A 23,022-nucleotide genomic window follows, 5' to 3' on the forward strand; every position below is an offset into this window, starting at 1 on the left:
TTACATTGTACCATCAGTTGCAGTGGGTTCATGTTGCTCGTGTCGGTAGCCACAGTTTGTTGCAAACCTTATACACGACACGTTTATCCGCGTAGCGTACCCCAGCCACATCCAGGGGCGTCGCACTGCTCAAGACGACATCTCGTCCCTTGCCTCTGCCCTTCACCGCCTTCGTTCCAATCGAACCACGCCACGGCTCTTTGGTCACCCCTCATTCGCACCTAGGGACCCGTCGATGATTGAATATATGTCCGTCTCATTGTGCTTTGAGCGCTTTGGAACCAAGCTCAAAGTTGACTCTATGCCATCTATCCACTCGTCAATGTAAAAAACCTTTTCCCCTATTTAAAACACACTTCATTTTTGGCCTTTACATGTATTTCATGTATACAAGTACCATATTTAGCTCAAATTAAATTAATCTGGGTAGCCTATTTTGAAGAAGAGTAAAGGCCAAATGTGGTCCCTAACATATGACCGTTTTATCAATTTGGTCCTTAACATTATCTTTTTGATTATTTGGTCCCTCACAAATAAACTCGGACCCGAATCGATCCTCACTTAATAGAACCGTCAAGAAATAGACGATAACCGCAATTTGACTATATTAAATTACTAATGGCAATTAATTATACCTAATTATAATTCTTTTCCTATTAGCAAAATTGAAAAAAAGATAGTATCAGTTGCAAAATGAAATGAATAATTTGTAATTTAATAGCAATTAAGAATTATAATTAGGTATAATTAATTATCATTAGTAATTTAATATAGTCAAATTGCAATAACCGTCTATTTTTTGACGGTTCTGTTAAGTGAGGACCGATTCGGGTCCGAGTTTATTTGTGAGGGACCAAATAATCAAAATGATAATGTTAAGGACCAAATTGATAAAACGGTCATTTGTTAGGGACTACATTCGGCCTTTACTCGAAGAAGAATGAATGCTTCTATTAATTTCATTTCCTAAATCTAGCAAAAATAGTCCGGATACAAAGAGAATAAATGGCCCATTAATAGTACGAGCTTCGGCCCATTAAGCAAACCCAGCCCATAACCACTATCCACGAGCCATCCCCTGACCCGAACCCAAGTTTTCGATCGAAGATTGAAGAATTCAAACTGAATAAATCTCAATAGCTCAAGAAGCAAGAAAGAAGTTGTTTGAATAGCAGCATCAAACCGAAAATGAAAACACAAACAAAAAACATTCAATTCGTCAACGAGATGTGGCAAATATGTGGATGAAAGAAATCTCCAAACAAAAATTAATCAACAGAAGTTCCAATTTACAATGAAATCACAAAGGTTAGCTAAAGCAAGGAGATGCTTTAGACATAGAGATGAAAGATGGAGCAATAGCTGATCTCTGTTTTAGGCAAATCTACTGACTATTTGTTAATTGTTAGCCATAGTAATCATGATTACACATAATATCTATAAAAGGATTGATGAAACATTTCTAAAGATACATGCATAGGGTAATATTGCAATTGTGAGGTTGAGCAAAGTTGGCATCAGCCACAGGTTAATCTGATCCATAGTTTAAAGGAAAGCATTGTTGAACAAACTCAATCAATCAAACAACACACAGCCAAACAGCATTCAGTCAAGTAGAGAGTAAAATCAATAACTAGCCACACAGCATTTAGTCAAAGCAGAGAGTAAAATCAATATCTAGCCACACATAACATAACATAACATAACACAATGCTACTACCATTAGAATAGAATGAACCACACTGTCTTCTCCTTAGCAAATTCTTCAAGCCCCTCTCCATTTTGTGCATCTGAAGAAAAGAGCAGTCATCCGTCACCAAATAAAGTACTACGATTCTTTGGAAAAAAGAGACTCCCTCCACCTGGAGATGAGGGCTCATAACGAAACGCCTCCCTATTGTCTTCCATGTGGACTTTAAAGCCCCTAGCTCGCTTTCTGTCACATAAAAGCAAGTTTTCGTCGGAATATGCAATTGATAAAGTAGGCATATCTTCTTGTAGTAATGGTATTTTGAACTTGATGGTTAGTTTCACCGCAGAACAATCTGCCCCGGTAGTAAATGTAAGTGTACGGATTTGTTCTTCATGATCCTCTTCCTCTATCCTCTCTAGTGCTGACTTGTGGGTCCACCATAATTTGTCACTCCCGGAACTAAATACAACTCGAAGGGCTAGATTTCCCATATCCTCTTGTTCCTCTATTATCTTTCTTGCTGACTTGTTAACTGATTCCGAACACTCAACAACAATTATGTTTTCAAGTGTGGGTATCTCTCCAATTTCCAAAGGAATCTCATCTAGATTCGGTACATTCCAAAGCAAAAGCGTCTCCAACAATGGAAAGTTGGAACAGTCCGCAGTCCAATTAACCAGATTGTGATTATGACAAATGATTAGACGTTTCAAACCATGAAATATCTCCTCATCAAAATTCCATTCAGGCCCTACCACCGCTTCCCCATTCAATTGAAGAAATTCAAGATGAGGCAAGGAAGCAATCATTCCCATACCACTCCATGCAATATTGCAATTGATTAAAGTGAGCTCCTTTAGGGAATTCGGCAGTTGAAGCTTCTCAAAAGGATCACCTACATATGGCTCTCCAAAGTGACTGAGTTCTAAAGATTCAAGCTTGCTTAACCAGACCAAATTATGCAGATGCGAAGACCAACTTTGCTCAACTTGCTCTCCAGAAGACCTGTATACCACCCCCAATACTCTGATGTTGGGTATTCTGCTGCACACCTCCTCACTCATAACGAGATTCTCTACTGCCACGAGTGTCTGCAAGTTGTGTAGAACAAGGATGTCACCGGGAGGAGGATCAGAAACACGCATGCAGCCGCCTATAATATGCCTAAGTTGAGGCATGTTCCAAATCTCGGATGGTAAAACAACTGTATTTGCCACCTCTGTATTCAATGTTTGCAGACTCCAACATAGTGCTATTGATGAAGGAATTGGCGATGTACCGAAATCCTGATACAAGTATCGCAGGTTAACTTGTTCACAAGTGTCTAGCCAATCCTTATCAATTAACACTCTCGACAATCTACACTCACATGACGCTTGCCTTTGCCCAATTCTCATAACTATCGGATTTTCTGAAAAACTGACAGATTCTTGAGGGTAAAAATATGCGGATTTTTCATCTCTTATGAATTCACACCCCCCATTTAAGTCTCTCTGGACACAATAAAAGTTTTCTTTCTCTGCGGTCTTTATGCACAACTCTCTTACAATATCATGAATGGTAACAGTCTTGTATTCAAATACACCGCACAACTCTCCTACAAGATCATGAATGGTAACAATCTCACGTTTAGATTCAACTAAGAGAAGATTCCTACCAACAAGGTCCCGTATGTAACTCTCTGCAACTTGTTCCATACTTTGGCTTTTAGTTGGTTTTATAAATCCTTCAGCGACCCATAATTTGATAAGACTGGCCACATCTATCTTAGAGTCTTCCGGAAATAATCCCAAGTAAAGAAAACATGGTCTCAACCAAACAGGTAAATGCTTGTAACTCATATAAAATATGTTGGAGGGTTCGTTGCCATCACCTGAATATTCCAGAACCAAGCTCTTGTCTTTAGCAATTTCCTCCCAATACTCTTGCGTCCCCGTTGATTTTCGAAGAAGTCCCCCAATCACACAGATTGCAAGTGGAAGTCCTCGGCATTTTCCGACAATTTTCTTCGCGGTTCCTTCCAATTGAGGAGGGCAGTGTTGTCCTGCAAATGTCACTTCATGGAAAAGGTCCCAACTAATATCGAAATCAAGAAAACCCACATCAAGTGAAGAGAAGCCTAATGATTTGCCTAAGGATTTAGACACTTGTTGTTGCCTGGTTGTCACAACAATTCGGCTACCAGTATCATCGTTTGGGAAGAAATGTTGCACCCTTTCCCAAGCCACATGACTCCACAGATCATCCAATACAATGAGATATTTCTGACGAAATAAAGTTTGATACAGCTTATGACCTAGTTCATGATCAGCTTTATCCTTTGACACCGCTACTCCTAAGCAAGAAAGAGCTTGTGAAAGGATATGAATTGCATTATGTTCTTGAGACACAGTAATCCAAGCACGGAAATCAAAAAGTTCAACCACAGATGGATGTCCATAGACATGTTTGGCCAGAGTGGTCTTACCAGCGCCTCCCATCCCAACAATTGGGATTATTCTCCGACTCCGAGACTCGTGTCCGATTAGCTCCTCCAGAAGACGATCCACATGGTGGTTAAATCCAAGCATGGTATTCTTCGCTGCACGAAGAGATGATGATGATGATGATCGTGGTAGTGGTGGTGTAGGCATCGTAATTGCAGGAGCATCTGATGATGATGATGATGGAAGCACGGATTCCTCTTTGAACTTGATCATCTCTTCCTTGATGGAGCTCATCTCTTGTATCATTTGCTCAAGCATCTTCTCGACACTTTTGAGTGTAGATCTATCGCGAATTAGGTCAGCAGCTGCGACTTCAATCATGTGTTCAGCCTCATGAGCGATATCCCCAATTCGCCCCATCGCAATTTCCGCCTTTTCTGAATAATTCACCACAAAATCAACCAGGAAATCAACAATCTCGCCGAGAGATTGAAGCTGGCAGCTGTAGAAATTGGGGGAAAGCCGAGGATGTGCCTGGATCTGATCCATCGTATTCAGCAGCGACACAAGGGATGCATAAGCCGTCGCCGCCATCTCTAACCTCGATCCTCTTCAGCGAAAGGAAGTAAGAATTGAGAAGAATGATCAACAATGGAGTGGAAACAAAAAGTGAGCAGCATCCCAATTTGAGAGAGGAATCCATTTTCATACGCTTATTGCTAATCAAGGCAGTATGCCTCAAATACAGCGATGAATACATATAGCTAATCAAGGAAGTGTGCATCATATATAGCGATGAATCAAATGCAATGAACTGGATGGTTTTCCATCGCAATCAGCGACCGCCGACCCCACCACCGGCCAGCCCATTTCTAACTCTTTGCGAACAATATGAATATTTGTTCAATACGAATTTTAATATATAATTGATAAGGCAGAATAGAGAAATAAAAGGTAATAAGGGCATCCACATCGCGTCTCGATGCGGTCTCTATCTCGTCTCGTCGAGACGAGACCGCATCGAGACGGCGATGCGGCATGCATCTCGTCCCGAAGAGACGAGCCGTCTCGTCGCGTCCCGAAGAGGCCTGCCTCGAGCTGAGACACGCGCCTTGGCGGCGTGGCGTGCTTCGGTTCGTGCGTGACGCCCACTCGCCGGCCCGTGAGTGGGCGTCGTTTATATCCGTTTAAAATGGTTTTTTTTTTTGGTTTTTTAACTTAAAAAATTAAAATTAAAATTAAAAATACTCCATAGAATTTTCATTATGTATTTTTCGTATTTTCGGATGTTGTAATTTTGGTGGTTTTTAATGATTTAATGAATTATTAGTATTAATTTAATATTTCAATGAAATATTAATTGAATTTGTTGGAAATAAAAATAAAAAATGAAATTTAATGAATAGTTAAGGGATGGGATGGTTAAGAGATCGAGGGATGCAGGTGTTGTCTCTTAATTAAGAGATGAGGTGAAAAGTACAGTGGAGCTCATGAATAGTGAAGAGATAAGACGGTTAAGAGACGGATAAGAGAAGAGATGCGGATAGCCTAAGCAAGTAGTAGTGGAGATTGTGTAGTGCAATATTAGTTGTAAATAAAATTAATGTTTAGCTTAATACAGAGTAGTATTTAATTGCATTTCTCTCACTTTTTCTTCAAATAGTATTTAATTTCTCCTTTGGTAGATTTCTTACCGATTTTGAAAACAAAAGTGCTATTTACAACTAATATTGCACTACACAATATTAAGGCCCGACTCAAATATTCGCCATATCATATTAATCAAGCAATCGATCGTACCAAGAAATAAATGTACATGTACAATTAATTAACGTAGGGAAGATTATCGCAGATTGCATTGGGAAATGAGTGACTACTTTGGCTATCTAAATTGTTGGTTAGTGGATATTTCCATTGTGGACTGATTATATTTTATGCGTATAGTTAACCATTTGATATTTTGAGTTAATGGACTAAGAAAAGATTAGTAGAAATACGAATGATTAATAAAATATACATAGTACTAGTATATGCTAATGAAACAATATTGCGATGAAAAATTAAACAAAACACAGTAGCATTTCATAACACATTAAACATATACCATAATGAAAATAAGGTTGTGTAGAAAAATTTTGAACTTTCAAACCTGTCACACAAAACGAATTAACAAAAAAATAGATTGGTGTTGAATAATACAGCACAAAAATAGATTGGTATTGGAAGGAGCACAGTTAGGAACACATTGTTGTATAGATTGGCGTTTGTAGAGTTAAACTAAATTTGGTGGGTATAAATAAGAATGGTTATATCCGAAAATATTTGATGTGCTTTATAACAAATCATTTATCTGATCTCATATTAGTTTTAGAAACACGTGAAAATGACTTTTAAAAAAAAATTATCATATCCTATATGAAGTAGGAAATTACAACTAATTTCAAAAGGGCTCAAACTCAGCACCTCATACATTGATATCTAAGTTTCTTGCCGCTAGGACAAACTTGACTTGACTCTAATTGCAAGAAAATCTTATGTAGTACTGTAGTAAATATTATACACTAAAAATAAATTAAAAAATGTTAGATAGTTTAAAACTATTTTTTTTTTCATTTCAAATCAACATTTTAACAAGTACTATTGTCGGACTATGGATTGAATTGTGAGCCCAAAAAAATCGGCCTATTTAACCAAGAGCCCTGGCTAGTTCGATTGGAACGAAGGAGGAAAAGGACGAGCCATCGGCTTGAGCATTGTGATGCCCCCGGAGGTGGCTGAGGTACAAGACGCGGATAAAAGTGTCATGTATAATGCTTTGCAAACAAAATTTAGCTACCAACATGAGCAACATAGACCCACAACAACGTAGTGCTACAATGTAAGTTCATTGCAGGTGTTTAGAATGATTTGGGTTTGTAGTTTTCAATTAAAATAAATGGAGTAAATTAATATAACAAATGAATAAAGATGGGATTCATGAAAAGGAATAGTAGATTGCATGTGTTGTTTCTTAAATAAGAGAAGTGTTATGGAGATAATGAATATTAACATAAGACACAATGTTAGTGACATTGTTGTAGATACCGTTATTATAAACATGTCATAAGATGTCAAGAATGACTGAACTAATAGAGATAAAATACAAAACCTCTGACTTCTTGAATTCAAAATTTATTAATGATGATCAAAACTATCTACTATATCATTACATTGAATTGAATCAAAACTACATTATGATAATATAATAAATAGATAGATTGGACCGTACTCAATCGAGATCATCGATTACAATATTATCACTCGGACTGCTCTCTCCATCCCATTATAATTGACTAATATTTTTCTTTGGAAATGTAAATTCAATTGTCAATTTAGGGAAACTTAAGTGAAAACACATCTGTTCACTATCCAACCCTTTCAAAAACCATTTGTAATAAGAGGTGACATGAGTTTTATTTTCTCTTATAGATTGTGTAGTAAATAGGAGAAGAACATCACCATATGCCTCCACTTTATCGATGCAAAATTCGTATACCGTACTTGGTAATTCAAATGTCTTTCTCATCGCATTTCCCAAATCTTCTTCCATTTTCCCCAAACTCTTAATTTTGGGAGTAGTAATTAATTATGAAAAATTGAAAGTTATAAAACTCAACCGAGTCTGGTAGATTTATACAAGAGCGGTTCTATCAAAAAACATATTTTATGCAATTAATGTGATGAATATTGAAAATTGCTTATAATCTTATGAAATATTATGTATTAAATTAATCGTATGATCGTATATTAATTTTATAAACGTGTTATATTTACTCTAATTGGAAAACAAAATAGTATAAATCTGATCGCTATGTATATACCATTTTATTTTCTTGTATCCTTAATTTGAGAAATTTTTGTTGGCTGAAACAAATCTAGAAAATTCTCTCTAGAAATTATCTCCACAGGATATGGACTTTATGAAATCAAATGTAAGTCGTATCATTTTATTTCATTTTTGACTTTCTAGTAGTAGTAACATTATTGGGAAATATGTTACTGCATTAATTTAAATTCTAAATTTATTGGGGGAATTAGATTTTTCCCTCACCAATTTTCTTTTATAATTCAAATAATTATATTTTATTTTTAAGTTTTTATTTTGTTTGAGTAAATTTGAATAGTAGAAACAACTATTCCAGATAAATATTATTACCTCATGCCATAAAAAAATAGTCTTGGTAATGATCAATATCAATTTTAATAGTATTAAATTAGTACAATAAAAAAGAGATAAAAGAGAAAAAAAAGTGGTTAAAAAATTATGTTAACAGAAAATAAGACTCAATCATGTAGTATTCCTTCCGTTCGCCATTAGGAGTCTCATTCATAGGCGGCACGAGTTTTAAGAAATGTTAAGAAAAGTAAGTGGAAAGAAGTTAGTGGAATAGGGGTCCCACTTTTATGTATTACTAGTTTTAAATAAAATGTGAGTAGAATGAGTTAGTGGAAGATGAGACCTTATTAGTTATTACCATTTATGATAAAAGTGAATCGAGACTCTTATTCGCAGACAGACTAAAATGAAAAAACGGGACTCCTATTAACGAGCAGAGGAAGTATTAATTAATTACTGTGACAAATTGCAAGAGTCCGACAATATTCAATCAATAAAAAGTTCTACACTCCATAATTCTTCGACGATATTTATTGAACACCATTAGTATATACACATACATCAAAATATAAAAAAAATTAGTGGAACGATAAAACAACTAAAAATCCCGATTGATTCCAGACAAACCTTAAATCTATATCTTATTTTATATCAAAATCGTCACTTTAAAGCACAAATAATAAAAAAAATAGTTTAAAAATAATAATTCTTGAAATATAACAGTTTTACAATATCTGACATTGTTTATTTTTATTTCTTAGTGTCTAATAAAATAAATAGACGTAGATATTCTTGCAATTAGAGTCAAATATTTTCACTATACAAAGATGTGTTTCTAAATTATTACTGAGATTCGATAACTAATTTCACAGTAAACTAAATTCGATAGCTTTCAACAATGAATATTTCATATTCAACTAAATTTGATGTACTACCTTTCAATAATCAATACATAAGATTATAAGCACATTAAATATATTTTGATACAACCACTAAATCCAATTTAATTTAAACATTCAACCTTGCAAAACACAATCAGGAGCTTTCATCATTTATATGAATCAATATGTGTAGACACAAAATTTTAAGTTTACTAATTGTGTTTACAATTTAATTGTCGCATTAAGTCGGACGTAATTATAAGCTCATTACTGAGCTTTCTTTGTCGGTTTTCTTTGCTAAGATTTTAATTGCAATTTCCAGAAAGTAATTTAAATGCGCATGTGTTTTTTTAATGAAAACTTTTGTAGGCAAATTTCGTTTATGAATACTTCATGACTACACACATAGTAATGCGTAACTGGTAAAATATGAAATATGGACAAAAAGTTAGGGCAAAAAAGAGATTGACAGATAAAAGTACGAGAATTAAGCTGGACAAATCAAAATAATATGAAAAATAGTCATTTAGAAATTCTGAACTAATATCACACAAATTTTAAGGAATTACCATAGTTAACTTCGTAAAAGAAAGTGAATATAAAAGGTTAAAAATAATACTCTCTCCGTCCTGTTTTAGGAGTCCCGATTGATCAATTTTGGGTGTCCCGCTTTAGGAGTCTCAGTTGAGATAAATTAATAAAAAATGCCTACAAAATGTTAAATGTAGGTCCCAACATCCACTTCAACTAATAAAAAAGTGTTAAAAGTGGGTCCCAACATCAACTATAACATTTATTTATTGGACACTCAATTAAAAGTGGGTCCCAACATCCAATACAATATTTATTTATTACACATTCAAACACTTTTTTCTTAAAACATGTGACCGACTCAACCGAGACTCCTAAAATGGGACGGAGGGAGTACATGCGTGTTGAATAAAATATGGAATTTAGTTACCATTATAATTTTATACTTCTATTAAAAAGTTCACCTCGATTTTTTGCCAAATAAATCAGTTTTTCCTCCACCAAAATTTGTAGAGCTAAACATTCAACTAAAATTAGTGGTATTTTATGAATAAAAACTTATCTGCATACGATCAAATTTGAGATAAAACACTTTAATCTTCGAATATAATAGTTTAATATTATTTCACTTATTTATTAAATTAAAGTTTTAAAATTTTAAAAAAATATTTCGTAGCAGTAGATGTAGAATCAAATAACAAGTTCAGCAGTAGATGTAGAATCAAATAACAATTCTGAACTTGAAATCCATCAGAAACAGCACACACCCCACACTCCACAGCAACCGAAATGTTTGAAGATGCCCGCCTCATATTACCATGGGCACCACATGCTCGACGAAATGCCGAAGCGACCAAATGCCTCTGTTCACCTTATCATTCTCGATCTCATGATGCAGGCTGACATGTCTTTCTCAAGGTATGCTTTCTTATTTGTGTTGATTTAGTTCTATCTCTCAGCTCCCAATTTATGAACGTTAGGGATCTATCTTCCTTTCGCTATATACATTTCGCACAAAACATAAAGTTAGTAATCTATTTGCTTTTTGCAGTAACATTAGGGCAGTTTTTGCAGTAACATTAGGGGAGTTTTGGGTATTTCCTATTGCTAATTAGAGACAATACAAATCATACATATATCTTAGTGATTGCATTATCCGATTGATAGGTAAGATTACCAATGAATTTTATTGAGCAGGAGAGGAATCAAGGAAAGGTGCGAAATTGGCAATCTTTTGAAGAATATTGTTACAGAAAACGTTCATAATTTAAAAATTTCGTAGAGTTAGAGACAATTGTTCCTTGATTGTTAATGGGGTAATTAAAGAGTACTGCTTTAGTGTTTTCAATGGTTTCTGTTAGCATAATCTCTGTTCTTCTTTATCATTTTTATATGACGAATCCCATACTTTATAACCTCAGAAAAGTGAAATGAAAGATCGAAATAATACAGTAATGGAAAAGATATGGAATAGCTTGCTTGTGGAGAAACTGAGTGAGAAAAGGACTAACTTTACAGCATTTCTAATTTATCTTTTGGAACTCTACCCAAAACCATACTGCCTTTTTTTAACTTTTGAATATAATTTGTCAGTTTAGCAACGTAATACTCTTGTACATACTACTTCTTTTATTACGCTCCTTCTCTGTTCCTCGTTACTCCTCCATAGTTGAGAGTTCTGCATTGGATCAGAGAGAAAAAAATGAGTGATCAAGAAAGCTTACGTGATGATCTGTTTAAGCTCACCATGCAACAGAAGTGGGAAGAAGTGGCGAAGATATACAAGGAAAACCAAAGTGCTCACACTCTTAAGCTCACCAAATTAGAGGACACAGCTTTCCACATAGCCATTTCCTGTTACAATCCGAAAATCCCCAACCACACCCATGAAAGATGCACCAAGGAAATGTTAACCTTCATGAAGGAATGCGGATCAGTATCCGCGCTGGTGAGGAGGCATAATGCGAGAGGAGACACCCCTCTCCATCTTGCAGCTGCAGTTGGATGGGAGGCCATCTGTATAAGAATAGCTTCAGAGGATCCAAAGCTCATCGAGATCCGCAACAGTAATGGTGAGACTCCTTTGTTCATTTCAGCTCATCACGGCAACCTTCAGACGTTTATCTCTCTCCATGGCATCTACAACCATGGGAAGGATAAGGGTGATGAGTCGCTCTGTCGGAGGAAAGATGGAAATACGGTCCTGCATTCTGCAATTTCTGGGGAATACTTCAGTAAGAATATTTTGAGATACACAAACTTTCCGTATTTTCTATTTCCCTCCGAATTTTTGTTTGAATTTAAATACGAACCTTCAAGATTTTCTGATTTTTCTCTAAATTAACTTCTGGGATTTTCTGAAATTTTCTATGAAGTGTGAGATTTTGTGGTATTTCCCCAGAGCTATTGAGAATTTCCCTTGAAATCATTTTAGATCCAACACTCTCTTTGAAACTTTGATATAGCCTATAGGTATAATAAGCACATTTCTTTCCAGTTTGAGTTTAAAAACCACATATGTGTGTAGCGAGACGAGTTTGCAGATCTTGCAAGAAAGCACATGTGGTTGTTTCTTCCCTGCATCGCCCACTAATTGGGGAAAAATAGAAAATTCCAAATTTCATACATTAAAATTTGAAAAAAAAAGTTTTGCATCAGAAAATGTCAGAAGTTTGTGTATTTACATCCTTACAATCCTATATATGTACATACATACTTGTAGGTTTGATGGTGTTTAATTTGCATTATTCTTGTTGCAGGATTAGCATACTTTATATTGGAGCACTACAAGAATCTACTCAATTATGTTAATGTTGATGGAGAAACTCCTCTTCATGTCTTGGCCAGAAAGCCTAACTTGTTCAAAAGCAGCTCACAGCTTGGATACTATGAATCAATTATCTACCATTGTAAGAAACCCTATTCATCATACTTGGCTTCTCTCTGCACATATAATTGCCAGTGCTAATGGAATTCATTTGCGATTTGTGGATAAGTTGTATTTGTTGATAATCTGAAGAACCAACCAATACATAATCCAAAGGACACCCAGACTGATGACTCAAGTGAAGAGAATTTCCCAGAAAATTACCAGACATGTATGAGAATCTTCCGTCTATTATGGGATCCAATTTCCAAGAGCTATAAAGGTGATGATCATCAATGAACTTTATATTGGTTTGGTTTTTCTTGAGTAAATAATAGGGATACTAGCCATTTAATCATGAAGTTTGGTCAGGCTTGAATTTGACCAAACTTCATGATTTGAATGTTTACTATCCCAATATAATATAATGTTGGACAATCTAGATGCGTAAACAATTTGCACGTAAACTACATGTGATCATCAGCGAACTTTATATTGGTAAAGTCTTTGTTGAGTAAATAAATCATACTACTTTGCCTTTGGTATTTCCAGCTGGTTGTTTAAGATCAGAGAGAGAAAAAAGTGCTCGAACAGATCCAGAAGTTCCACCTTATATGGACCATGGAGTTCCAATATATGAGAGTTTCTTAGGTAAATACTTATAACTTAAATTTCATACCTTCTTTTATTGAAAACATTTCGCATTGAGAAATCTCTACCCGTGCATGTGCTATTCGAGAACAATTAGCCGATCTAGATTTACGCATATTCTATAAAACTTGTTGGTTATGTGTTTTTGTGAAAAATAACAAGGTGTTTGTTTACCCTTTGTCTCCAGGTGGTTGTTCAAGATTCAAGAAAAAAAATCCCCCTTCTACTAATGAAAGTATGAATTAGTTCCTTTGTGACATTGAAAGTTTATTTACAAGAAAATTGGATGAAAATTGTTGTATTTCATATCTACATTTCTTGCTAATAATTGGATGTATTGATATCAAAGTGTTTGGACTTTCTGTTTCAGCCAAAGTTTATGAATCCTATCCTCCCAATTACACTACTTGCATTTCGATTTTCAAATTTGGCACGAAGGTCGTCCTAACAATTCTTGGAGTTGGTAAGTTCTAGTTTCAGATGCATCATATCTTCTTATTTAGGATTGGTTCTAGTTTTAATAACATCAATAATAATTTTTGAACTCACTTAAGAATATGTATGTACATTTGTTTGGTGCAGGATTCTTGAAGATAAGAAAGATTCATGACAAGAGAGTTCGGCACTCTCATGCGATGCAAATCATGGACAAAATGATCGAGATTGAACCAAGTTACAAATACGACAACAATGGCCAGCGCCCAAGGCATCTCCCAGAAGAAGCATTCGGTAACATCCCCGATATCCCTCCCAATGCTGAAGAACCCCACACTACAGAATCCAACAGCCCAACCACCAGTTCGTCAGCTAAAGATCAGCAGCAAAACAATGGTAGTAATGATAAGAAAGATCAAAACCAATCAGGTAATTACTTTATCTGTTTCTTTTACTGTGCAAAGCATCTAAATATGAATCTATTTGAGGTTGATTGCAGGAGACGAGAAGTCTAAAAGTGTAGTGAAGGATACCCCACTGTTAGTAGCAGCTAAAATGGGAATCCCAGAAATGGTGAAGAAGATACTTAACGCAGTGCCTGTAGCCATCCAAGATCAAGACTCGGAAGGGAAGAATGTGCTGATGGTGGCAGCAGAGCACAGGCAAACCAGTGTTTTTGATTTTTTGGTGCAGAAAAAGCTCCCAGATTATGTGTTTCATCACTTTGATAATGAAGGAAACAACATACTTCACCTCGCTGCAAAGCTCGGAGAGAAGCAGCCATGGCGCATTCCCGGTGCTGCTTTGCAGATGCAATGGGAGATCAAATGGTACAAGGTACTATACCAAAAACTTCTACATATATATATATATAGGCTTGTGTTAAGATGACAACCCCTCTTAAAGTGACCGTGACACCACTTATACAACAATATTATAAACGTTACACAGCAATATTACAAAAACTACACATCTATAGATTGTTGTATAGCGTGTTGGATATTGTTGGACAAGAAAATTTGTTGTATAAAGAGCAACAAATTGCTGACCGAGTTTTTTAACTTTTTTTTTTGCCACGTGGTAGCTTATTATTCGTCCACGTGTACAAATGATTAGCTAGGAATGGTGGTATGATGTTATTTTAAGGGATGGTGGCAGCCTAACATGCCCCTATATATATATAGGGATGCGATCAAATGAAAACTCTAAATATTGTATAAACTCAAAACTATGATCTGGATCATTGAAAAATGTCAACAGATCAAAAAAAAACATCAACAGGAAAATTTCAACAGAATTTCAACGGTAGTCAATGATTGATGCTGTGTTGATATTGTGTTGACATTAAAATCTTGAAATTTTACACTGTTGATATTGTATTGAAACTGTGTTGAGGAGTTTTGAGTTTTTACAGTATATAAGTTTGCATTTTATCACTAACGTTGTTTTTTGCAATTTGCAATGCAGTATGTGAAGAGCTCAGCTCCAGCACAGTGTTACAATCACCCCAACACAAAGGGTGAGACTCCAGCCCAGATTTTCACACAAACACACGAAAATTTAGTCAAGACAGGAAACGAGTGGCTGGTAAAAACCTCGGAATCCTGCTCCGTCGTGGCGGCTCTCATCGCCACGGTCGCATTCGCCACCTCCGCCACAGTCCCCGGTGGGCTGGACCAAAACCAAGGCTTCCCTATCATGAGAGACCGCAGAGCCTTCGACGTCTTCTCTATCGCTTCACTGATCGCGCTCTGCCTATCCATCACGGCCCTCGTCTTCTTCCTCGCGATCATCACTTCCCGGTTCGAGGAGCGCGATTTCAAGCAGGACCTGCCGAGGAAGCTGCTGATGGGGATGAGCTGTCTGTTCTCGGGCATAGCGGCGATGCTGCTGTCGTTCTGCGCGGGGCATACTTTCATACTGAGGGAGAAGCTGAGGATAGCGGCGGTGCCTATATACGCGGTGGCGATGCTACCGGTCGTGCTCTTCGCCATCGGGCAGTTGCCGTTATACTTCGATATTCTCTGGGCTGCCTATGTCAAAGTGCCGCTGCGCAGCTACAACATCTTCCATCACTAGAGTTCTGTTATCTATACATCTCAAATGAATCAATAAATTGGGATTGTATGAGCTTGTTTCATATTTTGTTGTATTATTCAACACCAATCTGCTTTTATCCTTTATTGATTTGTTTTTGTGTAACAGATTTGAATGTTCAAATTTTTATATACAACTTTATTACTCCATCCGCTCCACCGTAGTAGAGTCATTTCATTCTGCGCACTCGTTTTGAAAAAATAATTATAAATAGTTAAAATTGAGAAAAAATAAAGTAAGAAATAGAACACTATAAATAAGACTTTTCTCTACATTATTCTCTATCTTACTTTATTCACTCTTCACTTTAACTACTCCCTTCGTCCCCCATTAAGAGTCACACTTTATTTTTACCATAAATGGTAAGTAGGTCCCACATTCCACTAACTCACTTCACTCACATTTTATTATAAAACTAATATAAAAAGGTGGGTCCCACATTCCACGAACTTTTTCAACCAACTTTTCTTTACATTTCTTAAAACTCGTGCTCGGTCAAACTGTGACTCCTAATCGGGGACGGAGGGAGTATTTATTACTCCCTCCATTTCTTCATAGTTGAGTGTGTTAAATAAATAGATAAAAAAGTAAGAGAAAGGAAAAGGTAGAGAGAATAAAGTATAAAGTGTATAAAGTAGAGAAAATAAAGTAAGAGAGAATAAAGTAAGAAAAAGGAAAAAGTTACCATTTAAGGAAACGACTCAACTATGAAGAAACTTTCCGAAATGGTAAAATTACTCAACTATGAAGAAACGGAGAGAGTATCATTTTTCGAAAACGAGTGCAGAAAATGAAATGACTCTACTACTGTGGAACGGAGGGAGTACTAGTTTTCATTATAGTATGTGTAATGAAATGCTACTATGTTTTGTTTTATTTTTCATTGCAACATTGTTTTATTAAGTAACATATATTGCGCCGATTGTGAAAATTCATAGTACTATTATATCAAGACTTATATTTTAAATTTTGATTAATCATTTGTGTTTCTACTAATCTTTTCTTAGTCCATAAACTCAAAATATCAATGGTTAACTATACGCATAAAATATAATCCATCCACAATGGAAATATCTCACTCATTTCCCAATGCAATCTGCAACAATCTTCTCTACATTAATTGAGTAGATTGTATTACTTGGTACAATCGATTGCTTGATTGATGTTTATAAGTACTCCAAATTTAATTATGATATGACGAATATTTTAGATATAGAGATGCTTACAATCTTACGCAAAGCAATCAAATTTGGTTTAATACTCCATATATTCTTTCCATTTTTATTCGTCCACTAAAATTAATCACATGCTAAAAAATGGAAAATCAATTTCAATTTATTACTCACTTTTTATATTTCTTTCACACACTTTACCTACATTTTCTTTTCCCTTTTATATTTTATTAATTAATTTCACATTACCACTCTGGATTATTTCTGGTCAACAGATATTTCATCAAATTAATAATTTAATCTCATATTAATTTTTAGAAACACGTCTCCGTATCATGACCATGATTGCCTCTAATTGTAAAAAATCTTACAAATTTTATTTTCTTTACATGAAATCCGAGGATCAATTTGATTTATTCAAAAGTAAATATATCATAAGATTATAAGCATTATGCATTAATTTTAATATTCACCAAATATTTTCTGATACAACCACTCTTATATAAACGTCAATAATCAAGGCATTGATCATAAATTAGTTATAAGTATTTCTCAAACATAAATTAGAATGGGAGATTGGTGCATAGTGGAAGAATGGGGGAGAATGGAAGATTGGGCAAATCTAGGGCATAGAGTTGATTATAAATTTCAAACTCCTCCTCACCATTTTAAAATCAATTTTAACGACAACCGTCTCAAAATTACTACAAAATCTAAAGGTGAGAAAGAGATGCATGAGAATTCATTGGATGGAGTGGATTGTGGACAGCTATCCATGGACTTCAAGATCGATGTCATGACATGTATATTTCCCAAATAGTAATAGTCAGAAATTAAACTACATGGTTGCATTTGAATTAATTTAGCACAATCTAATGTAAGAGGTACTACATTATTTTATGATGAATACATTTATTATTTTTATATGATTATTACTTATCATATTGTCTAAAGATTGTAAAATCAAGATCCAATTCTTTGTTTTACAGACTCATTTGCCCATTAGGGGGAGCGGTAAGCAAGCCATTTTAAGGTTCTTTTAATCGAAATTAACTTTTTTTAATTAGTTAATACTCCCTCGATCTACCGGTTATAGTCCCATTTAGACTTGACACGAATTTTAAGAAATTATTTAACTTTATTAAAAAAAAAAGGATATGAATTAGTGGAATTTGAACCCCATTTTTATGTTGTGATTTTATAATATAGTAATAATGTGAGTGTAATAATTTAGGTGAATGACGGAGTTTGGTTATTTAAAATGGAAAAAAGGTAAATGAGACAATTTTTTTTTACGGACGGAGGGAATACTACCTCCTTCCACTGACAATAGTCTTCGTGATGGAAGACACATTTTAATGCAAAATTGATAAAATAAAAAAGAGATCAATAGGAAAAACAATTGAAGTATTATTAATGAAAAATATAAACTTTATGAGAAAGAGAAACATACCTATAAATAGATAGAAACTAATTTAGATGAACATCCTAAAACTAAAAAAACACCAAAAGATGAAAAGAAATGGTTCTCATTTTTACTCATGCAGCTATGGTGACTCGAATCCCGATCTATTGGTTTGAAGGGAAGCGTCTGATCAACTAAGTTGTGCAGTATGTAACCCAATAAGGTTGAGGAGAGGATCAAGACAAAAACTTTTATTAACTTAAGCTTATTACAAAGTGAATATGGCTAAGCCTATAATAAAATAAGCTATAAAAAAAATTGCATGCTAAAGAACTGTTCATCCATTTCCTACCATTTCTACCCTAAAACCATACCTTCATATTTGCATCTGGAGAATTCCCACCCCACATAGACGGGGCAGCTTCCCGTAGCACCGCTATGGCTAAACTTTTGTCATACAAGCAGCCGTATCATCCTGGAAAAGACGAGGATTAAACTTCAGTTATACCAAGTCCGGGCAATAAACAACACACCAGTCCCTAGGTTCGTAGATGAATAGAAATTTCTACCTTCGGAGCTCATCCGGAATCCCGAAGATACACTCCTGCTTCTCCTTCTCTTCGATAAACCCTACCAAATGATCAATTTATCGCCATCAATTCATATATATAAACCAGATTCATCTTTGAAAACATCATGTCACCGAGAAAATATCGAGAACCAGCTAGTAAAAATTCATTTCTAAAAAGCTAGACAAGTTTGCCTGTCACCGATTTTTTAAAATGTACATCATTTCTTCCATTATAACCACGAATATTCATGTGGAGATTTTTCTATGGATTTTGTAAAACAGCACGAGTATAAACACAACAATTTTCAGAATCTCATAAAACAAACAATTTTGCATTCAAATGCAACCTAATGTTTAAAAGTTTCATCCACTCAAAAAGAAGGGACTAAGTCATTCACTAGTTGTGTATATTCAACAATGTACCTTTTTTCGTTGAATTACTGCAATCTCTCTTGCAAACACAAATTTTCATATGAAGAAACGAATATAAAAAAAATCAGAAATTTCATCACATCACATAGGAAATCCAATTATCAAAAGGAAATGCATTCAACAAGAAATAATGATGACAAATCAAATACTACTCATTTTCTTGAGGACTCACCTAAACGCATAACATGAATACAAAGAAAGTAATGCGGTACCTTAAGGGGCAAAGACGCATGTCTTGCAGATTTTGGAGGTTCAGTTAGGCAGCGAATGCCCTGAATCTGCTGTGCTATATCCTCCAACATATTTAACTGTAAATGTTTAGTTTCTCGATTCTCCAGAGGGAAGCTAAGTTTCTCTTTTCCTTCTTGAACACGCTTTAAGCGTTCTTGAAGTTGAACGATCTCAGTGTCGATTTTTAGCATTTCACTATCCAAAGGTCCCATCGAACAACGTCTCAGGCTCTGAGATCCTCTTCGGGCAAGTGGTGGAAGACAACTAGGTACCTCTGGATTGCTTTTCTTGAGATAAGAATCATTTATCCTCTCCGGTGTAGCTCCAGATTGCACACGGTCTATCTCACGTACTTTTGGAGAACTACTGACCGGAAACTGCTCGTCTTTATCCTGAGGGACTTTATTCAGTGTTGGATCACATGAACCGCTGTATCCAAGAGGCGAATCTGTTTCATGCTGCTTCAGACTCGGATTATCATTCGGATCAGCTTTTTCGGCTTCATAACATGTTCTAATAACCTCCTTTTGAAGATCCATTTTCTCAAAACTACTACGAACTGATATGTCAACAGAGCTTCCACTCGAGTCTCTACGTCTTTCAAAGCTAGATTTTTCATCATGGGGTTGAAATGACGATTCTATTACTAAAGCAGGGTTGTCAGCACATTTACTTTCCAATTTTACCTTCCCATCAGAAGATACAGCAAGCTGGTCCTGAAATAAAACTGGATCGTCGTTGGGATCATTTAGAGGGCTAAACATTTGTGTAGCATCATTGCTATCTGAAAAATCACCAGTTGATTGTTCGTTCCCTTGAGAAACCATTACCCTATATGCTTCAACTTCCCTTTCTAAAAAAAGTTTCTCCTTTTCTCTTCGCATAAGAATTTCTTGTACAATGTCCATTTCCTCACCATCGTAAGCGGACTTTTCTTCTATTATCCTCTGATACTGCCGAGCTTCCATTTCTACGGATGCCTTGTCATTCTGCAGACGCAAAATCATAGCCATGGCCTCATCAGCAGCACTAGCTGCAGCGCTTCTCTCCTTTACAAGATCAATATAAAGAGAAGCCCGAGCAGCACGTTCTCTTTCAAGTGCTTTCTGTAAGGCCCTGATTTTGTTATTCTCATATTCTAATTCACCACAACTTTGAACCTCTTGCTGATCATATTGTCGCTCTTCGCCAGACACTACACTTCCCTTCATGTGCTTATCTTCGTCTGGTGACAGGTCCATTTCGTCTCTGCTGAGAGTCCTTATCCTCCCTCTCATCTTCTTGGGAGCTTTATCATATAAATTGAAAACCCATAAAATAAACAAAATTTGCATTACACTTGCGTTCATGAAAGAAGATTTAATGTTAACCAATATGCTCATCTCATTATAAAGGGGATAAATGAATCATCACCACTCAAAATGGGTATACAATACCTATTTCAGATTAGTGGACATTGTCTAATGGGTAATGGGTAAAAATGTGTCTTTCATATCATATTTATATCTTATTTTTACCCTTTTTTCTGCTCCAATCATCCACACTCAAACTAAAGTTGGATTTCTAATCAGCCCATGGCTCTTGGAACGCTCTATATATTAGTATTCGTCGTGACTTATTACTGTCTAAGAATTTAAAAAAGCAAGAAAAACCAGAAAAGTAACAAGAGCAAGAATATCAACACAGATTTGTCAAGCAAACCATCAAAAGCCATCCTCACCCTTTGGTTCTGGAAAATTGAATAGTAACGGAATGCTAAAACAAGCTCCTCGAATAAGTTCTGGATACATGAATGGTAACAGAATGCTAAAACAGACTCCTTGAAGAAGCACACGAAATGAAAACATTCAAATCATGGTGAAAAATGAGATAGTGATTCAAGTAAATTACAAGCTGATTGAAGAATAGTAGAACTATTTCACAAAGAATAATAGACCTTGATGACTTGCTTTATATATTCATTGATTTCAAACTAGTAATAAACATAGTATTGGTTGCGAGTCATTGATTTATAGCTTCAATTTTGTATTCAACTAAGCCAGCGACGGTGGCATATGAAATCCTAAACGTAGAAATTATTCCAAACTGGTTTATTTAGATACCTATTTCATCCCCAAGAGTAATGATGTTATCAACGAATGGTTAAACTTACAAGTGATCAAAAGAAGTGATGGCCCAAACTTGACAATCACTAATCCCACAAGTGGCCCTTTCTCATAATCTAAATGCAACTTAGGCCCTCATTAAATGATTTTAGCACAGAGCAATGATAAGTCAGAAAGAACACAATCAATGAACGCATTGAGTAGACACATGAGTTGTACTAATCATAACTAATTAAGGCCAAGATACCCAGTGAAAGAAGTATGCTATAACTCACATTCAAGATTATGATTTCCATCATCATCAGCTGACTGCGAGCCATCTCCCGAGCACCAGCTGCCCCTCTTGTTCACATTAAAATGAAGAAGATGCTTCTCCTCCTCATGAGAAGTTAAATCAGAACTCAAAACAAATGAATTCTTCCCATGACCACCAGCCCCTTTCCGGCCACGCAATCGGCTCTTTGGCCTATAACTCAAAACCCCTTTCCTCTTCACATCAATCTTCCCAGTCCTTGAACTGATTTCCCTACCATCTGATATTGAAGAACTACAAGATGCATCACCTTCTAGCTCAATAACCCCAAAACCACCACAGTTATCACCAACAACACTACCACCATACTTTCTAGGAGATGCAGAATTGCTAAATGGGAATTTCTGCCTAACAGAGAGCTGAGCATCTGACAATTTCTGAATAGGGAAATCAACTAACAACCTGTTGAAGCACAGACTTCTACTATGAACATTGATGAACATTCCATCACAAGGGCATGGCAAATTCAACCCAAAAAGACCTAGAAATTTCGATGTCAAGTAAGCAGCAGATGATGCGCAAAGCAACAAGTAGGCTATTGTGAGATCAAGAAAAGCAGCCACCAAACCACTCAAACTCCACATTTGCACAGATTGGCACGCCATTTCTCATTGGAATTCCACCCAAGATTCAAGCTTTGGAACAAACAAACAAAAGGGTATCTCAATTTCTCAAAGAAATGAAAGAAATGCAAGAATTTTGAATCACAAACTCTGATCAATAGGGTTATGTATAAAACCCCCTTGAAACAGAGGCGGAAACTTCAAGAAACATGCAGGGAAAATCTACATGGTTTGAAATAAGAGAATTTGGCTACAAATCCGTTTCAATTAATCAGCAAAGCACGAACACCATCAGCTAATTGGGAAATGGAAAGCAGAAATTAAAGGTTCTGAATCTTTGTGGAAATGATTAAATCGGAATCTAGGCAATAATTAAAGTCCTAATAAATTTTAGTTTTTCATTAGAATGTCCCAAAATTCAATTTTTAGGTTAATTGTAAATGAATTACGATATTTGGTCAAATTTCATAATTAAAAAATTGATTGTATAAAAT

General features: G+C 35.6%; 3 protein-coding genes across 14 annotated transcripts; 1 reads left to right on the forward strand and 2 right to left on the reverse strand.

Moving 5' to 3' along the window:
- Positions 1-1,604: 1,604 nt before the first annotated feature.
- LOC125222493 (disease resistance protein RPP13-like) lies at positions 1,605-4,974 on the reverse strand. 7 transcript variants are annotated; one of them, XM_048125137.1, is made up of 3 exons: positions 3,567-4,974; positions 1,863-1,936; positions 1,605-1,790 (listed from the first exon to the last, which is right to left on the reverse strand). In XM_048125137.1, exons 1-3 carry the CDS (start codon positions 4,711-4,713, stop codon positions 1,671-1,673), a joined length of 1,341 nt encoding a protein of 446 aa, XP_047981094.1. In that variant the 5' UTR covers positions 4,714-4,974; the 3' UTR covers positions 1,605-1,670. The 7 variants fall into 7 exon arrangements, with proteins under 7 accessions (XP_047981094.1, XP_047981095.1, XP_047981098.1 ...); XM_048125138.1 differs by having other exon boundaries at positions 1,605-1,936; positions 3,567-4,028; positions 4,161-4,970; XM_048125141.1 differs by having other exon boundaries at positions 1,605-1,936; positions 3,567-3,737; positions 4,161-4,967.
- Positions 4,975-10,338: 5,364 nt separating this feature from the next.
- LOC125218304 lies at positions 10,339-15,885 on the forward strand. Of its 6 annotated transcripts, none has more exons than XM_048119943.1 (10): positions 10,339-10,605; positions 11,380-11,921; positions 12,447-12,596; positions 12,684-12,836; positions 13,106-13,204; positions 13,392-13,439; positions 13,575-13,667; positions 13,787-14,068; positions 14,139-14,469; positions 15,107-15,227. In XM_048119943.1, exons 1-10 carry the CDS (start codon positions 10,487-10,489, stop codon positions 15,111-15,113), a joined length of 1,824 nt encoding a protein of 607 aa, XP_047975900.1. In that variant the 5' UTR covers positions 10,339-10,486; the 3' UTR covers positions 15,114-15,227. The 6 variants fall into 6 exon arrangements, with proteins under 6 accessions (XP_047975900.1, XP_047975895.1, XP_047975896.1 ...); XM_048119938.1 differs by having other exon boundaries at positions 10,350-10,605; positions 14,139-14,476; positions 15,107-15,885; XM_048119939.1 differs by having other exon boundaries at positions 10,351-10,605; positions 10,885-11,921; positions 14,139-14,476; positions 15,107-15,885.
- Positions 15,886-18,537: 2,652 nt separating this feature from the next.
- On the reverse strand, positions 18,538-22,878 carry LOC125224367. The gene is made up of 4 exons (XM_048127760.1): positions 21,928-22,878; positions 19,529-20,835; positions 18,883-18,943; positions 18,538-18,788 (listed from the first exon to the last, which is right to left on the reverse strand). Exons 1-4 carry the CDS (start codon positions 22,568-22,570, stop codon positions 18,784-18,786), a joined length of 2,016 nt encoding a protein of 671 aa, XP_047983717.1. The 5' UTR covers positions 22,571-22,878; the 3' UTR covers positions 18,538-18,783.
- Between the last annotated feature and the right edge of the window lie 144 nt (positions 22,879-23,022).

Source organism: Salvia hispanica, chromosome 4 (assembly GCF_023119035.1).
Source record: "Salvia hispanica cultivar TCC Black 2014 chromosome 4, UniMelb_Shisp_WGS_1.0, whole genome shotgun sequence".
Taxonomy (NCBI): Eukaryota; Viridiplantae; Streptophyta; class Magnoliopsida; order Lamiales; family Lamiaceae; genus Salvia; species Salvia hispanica.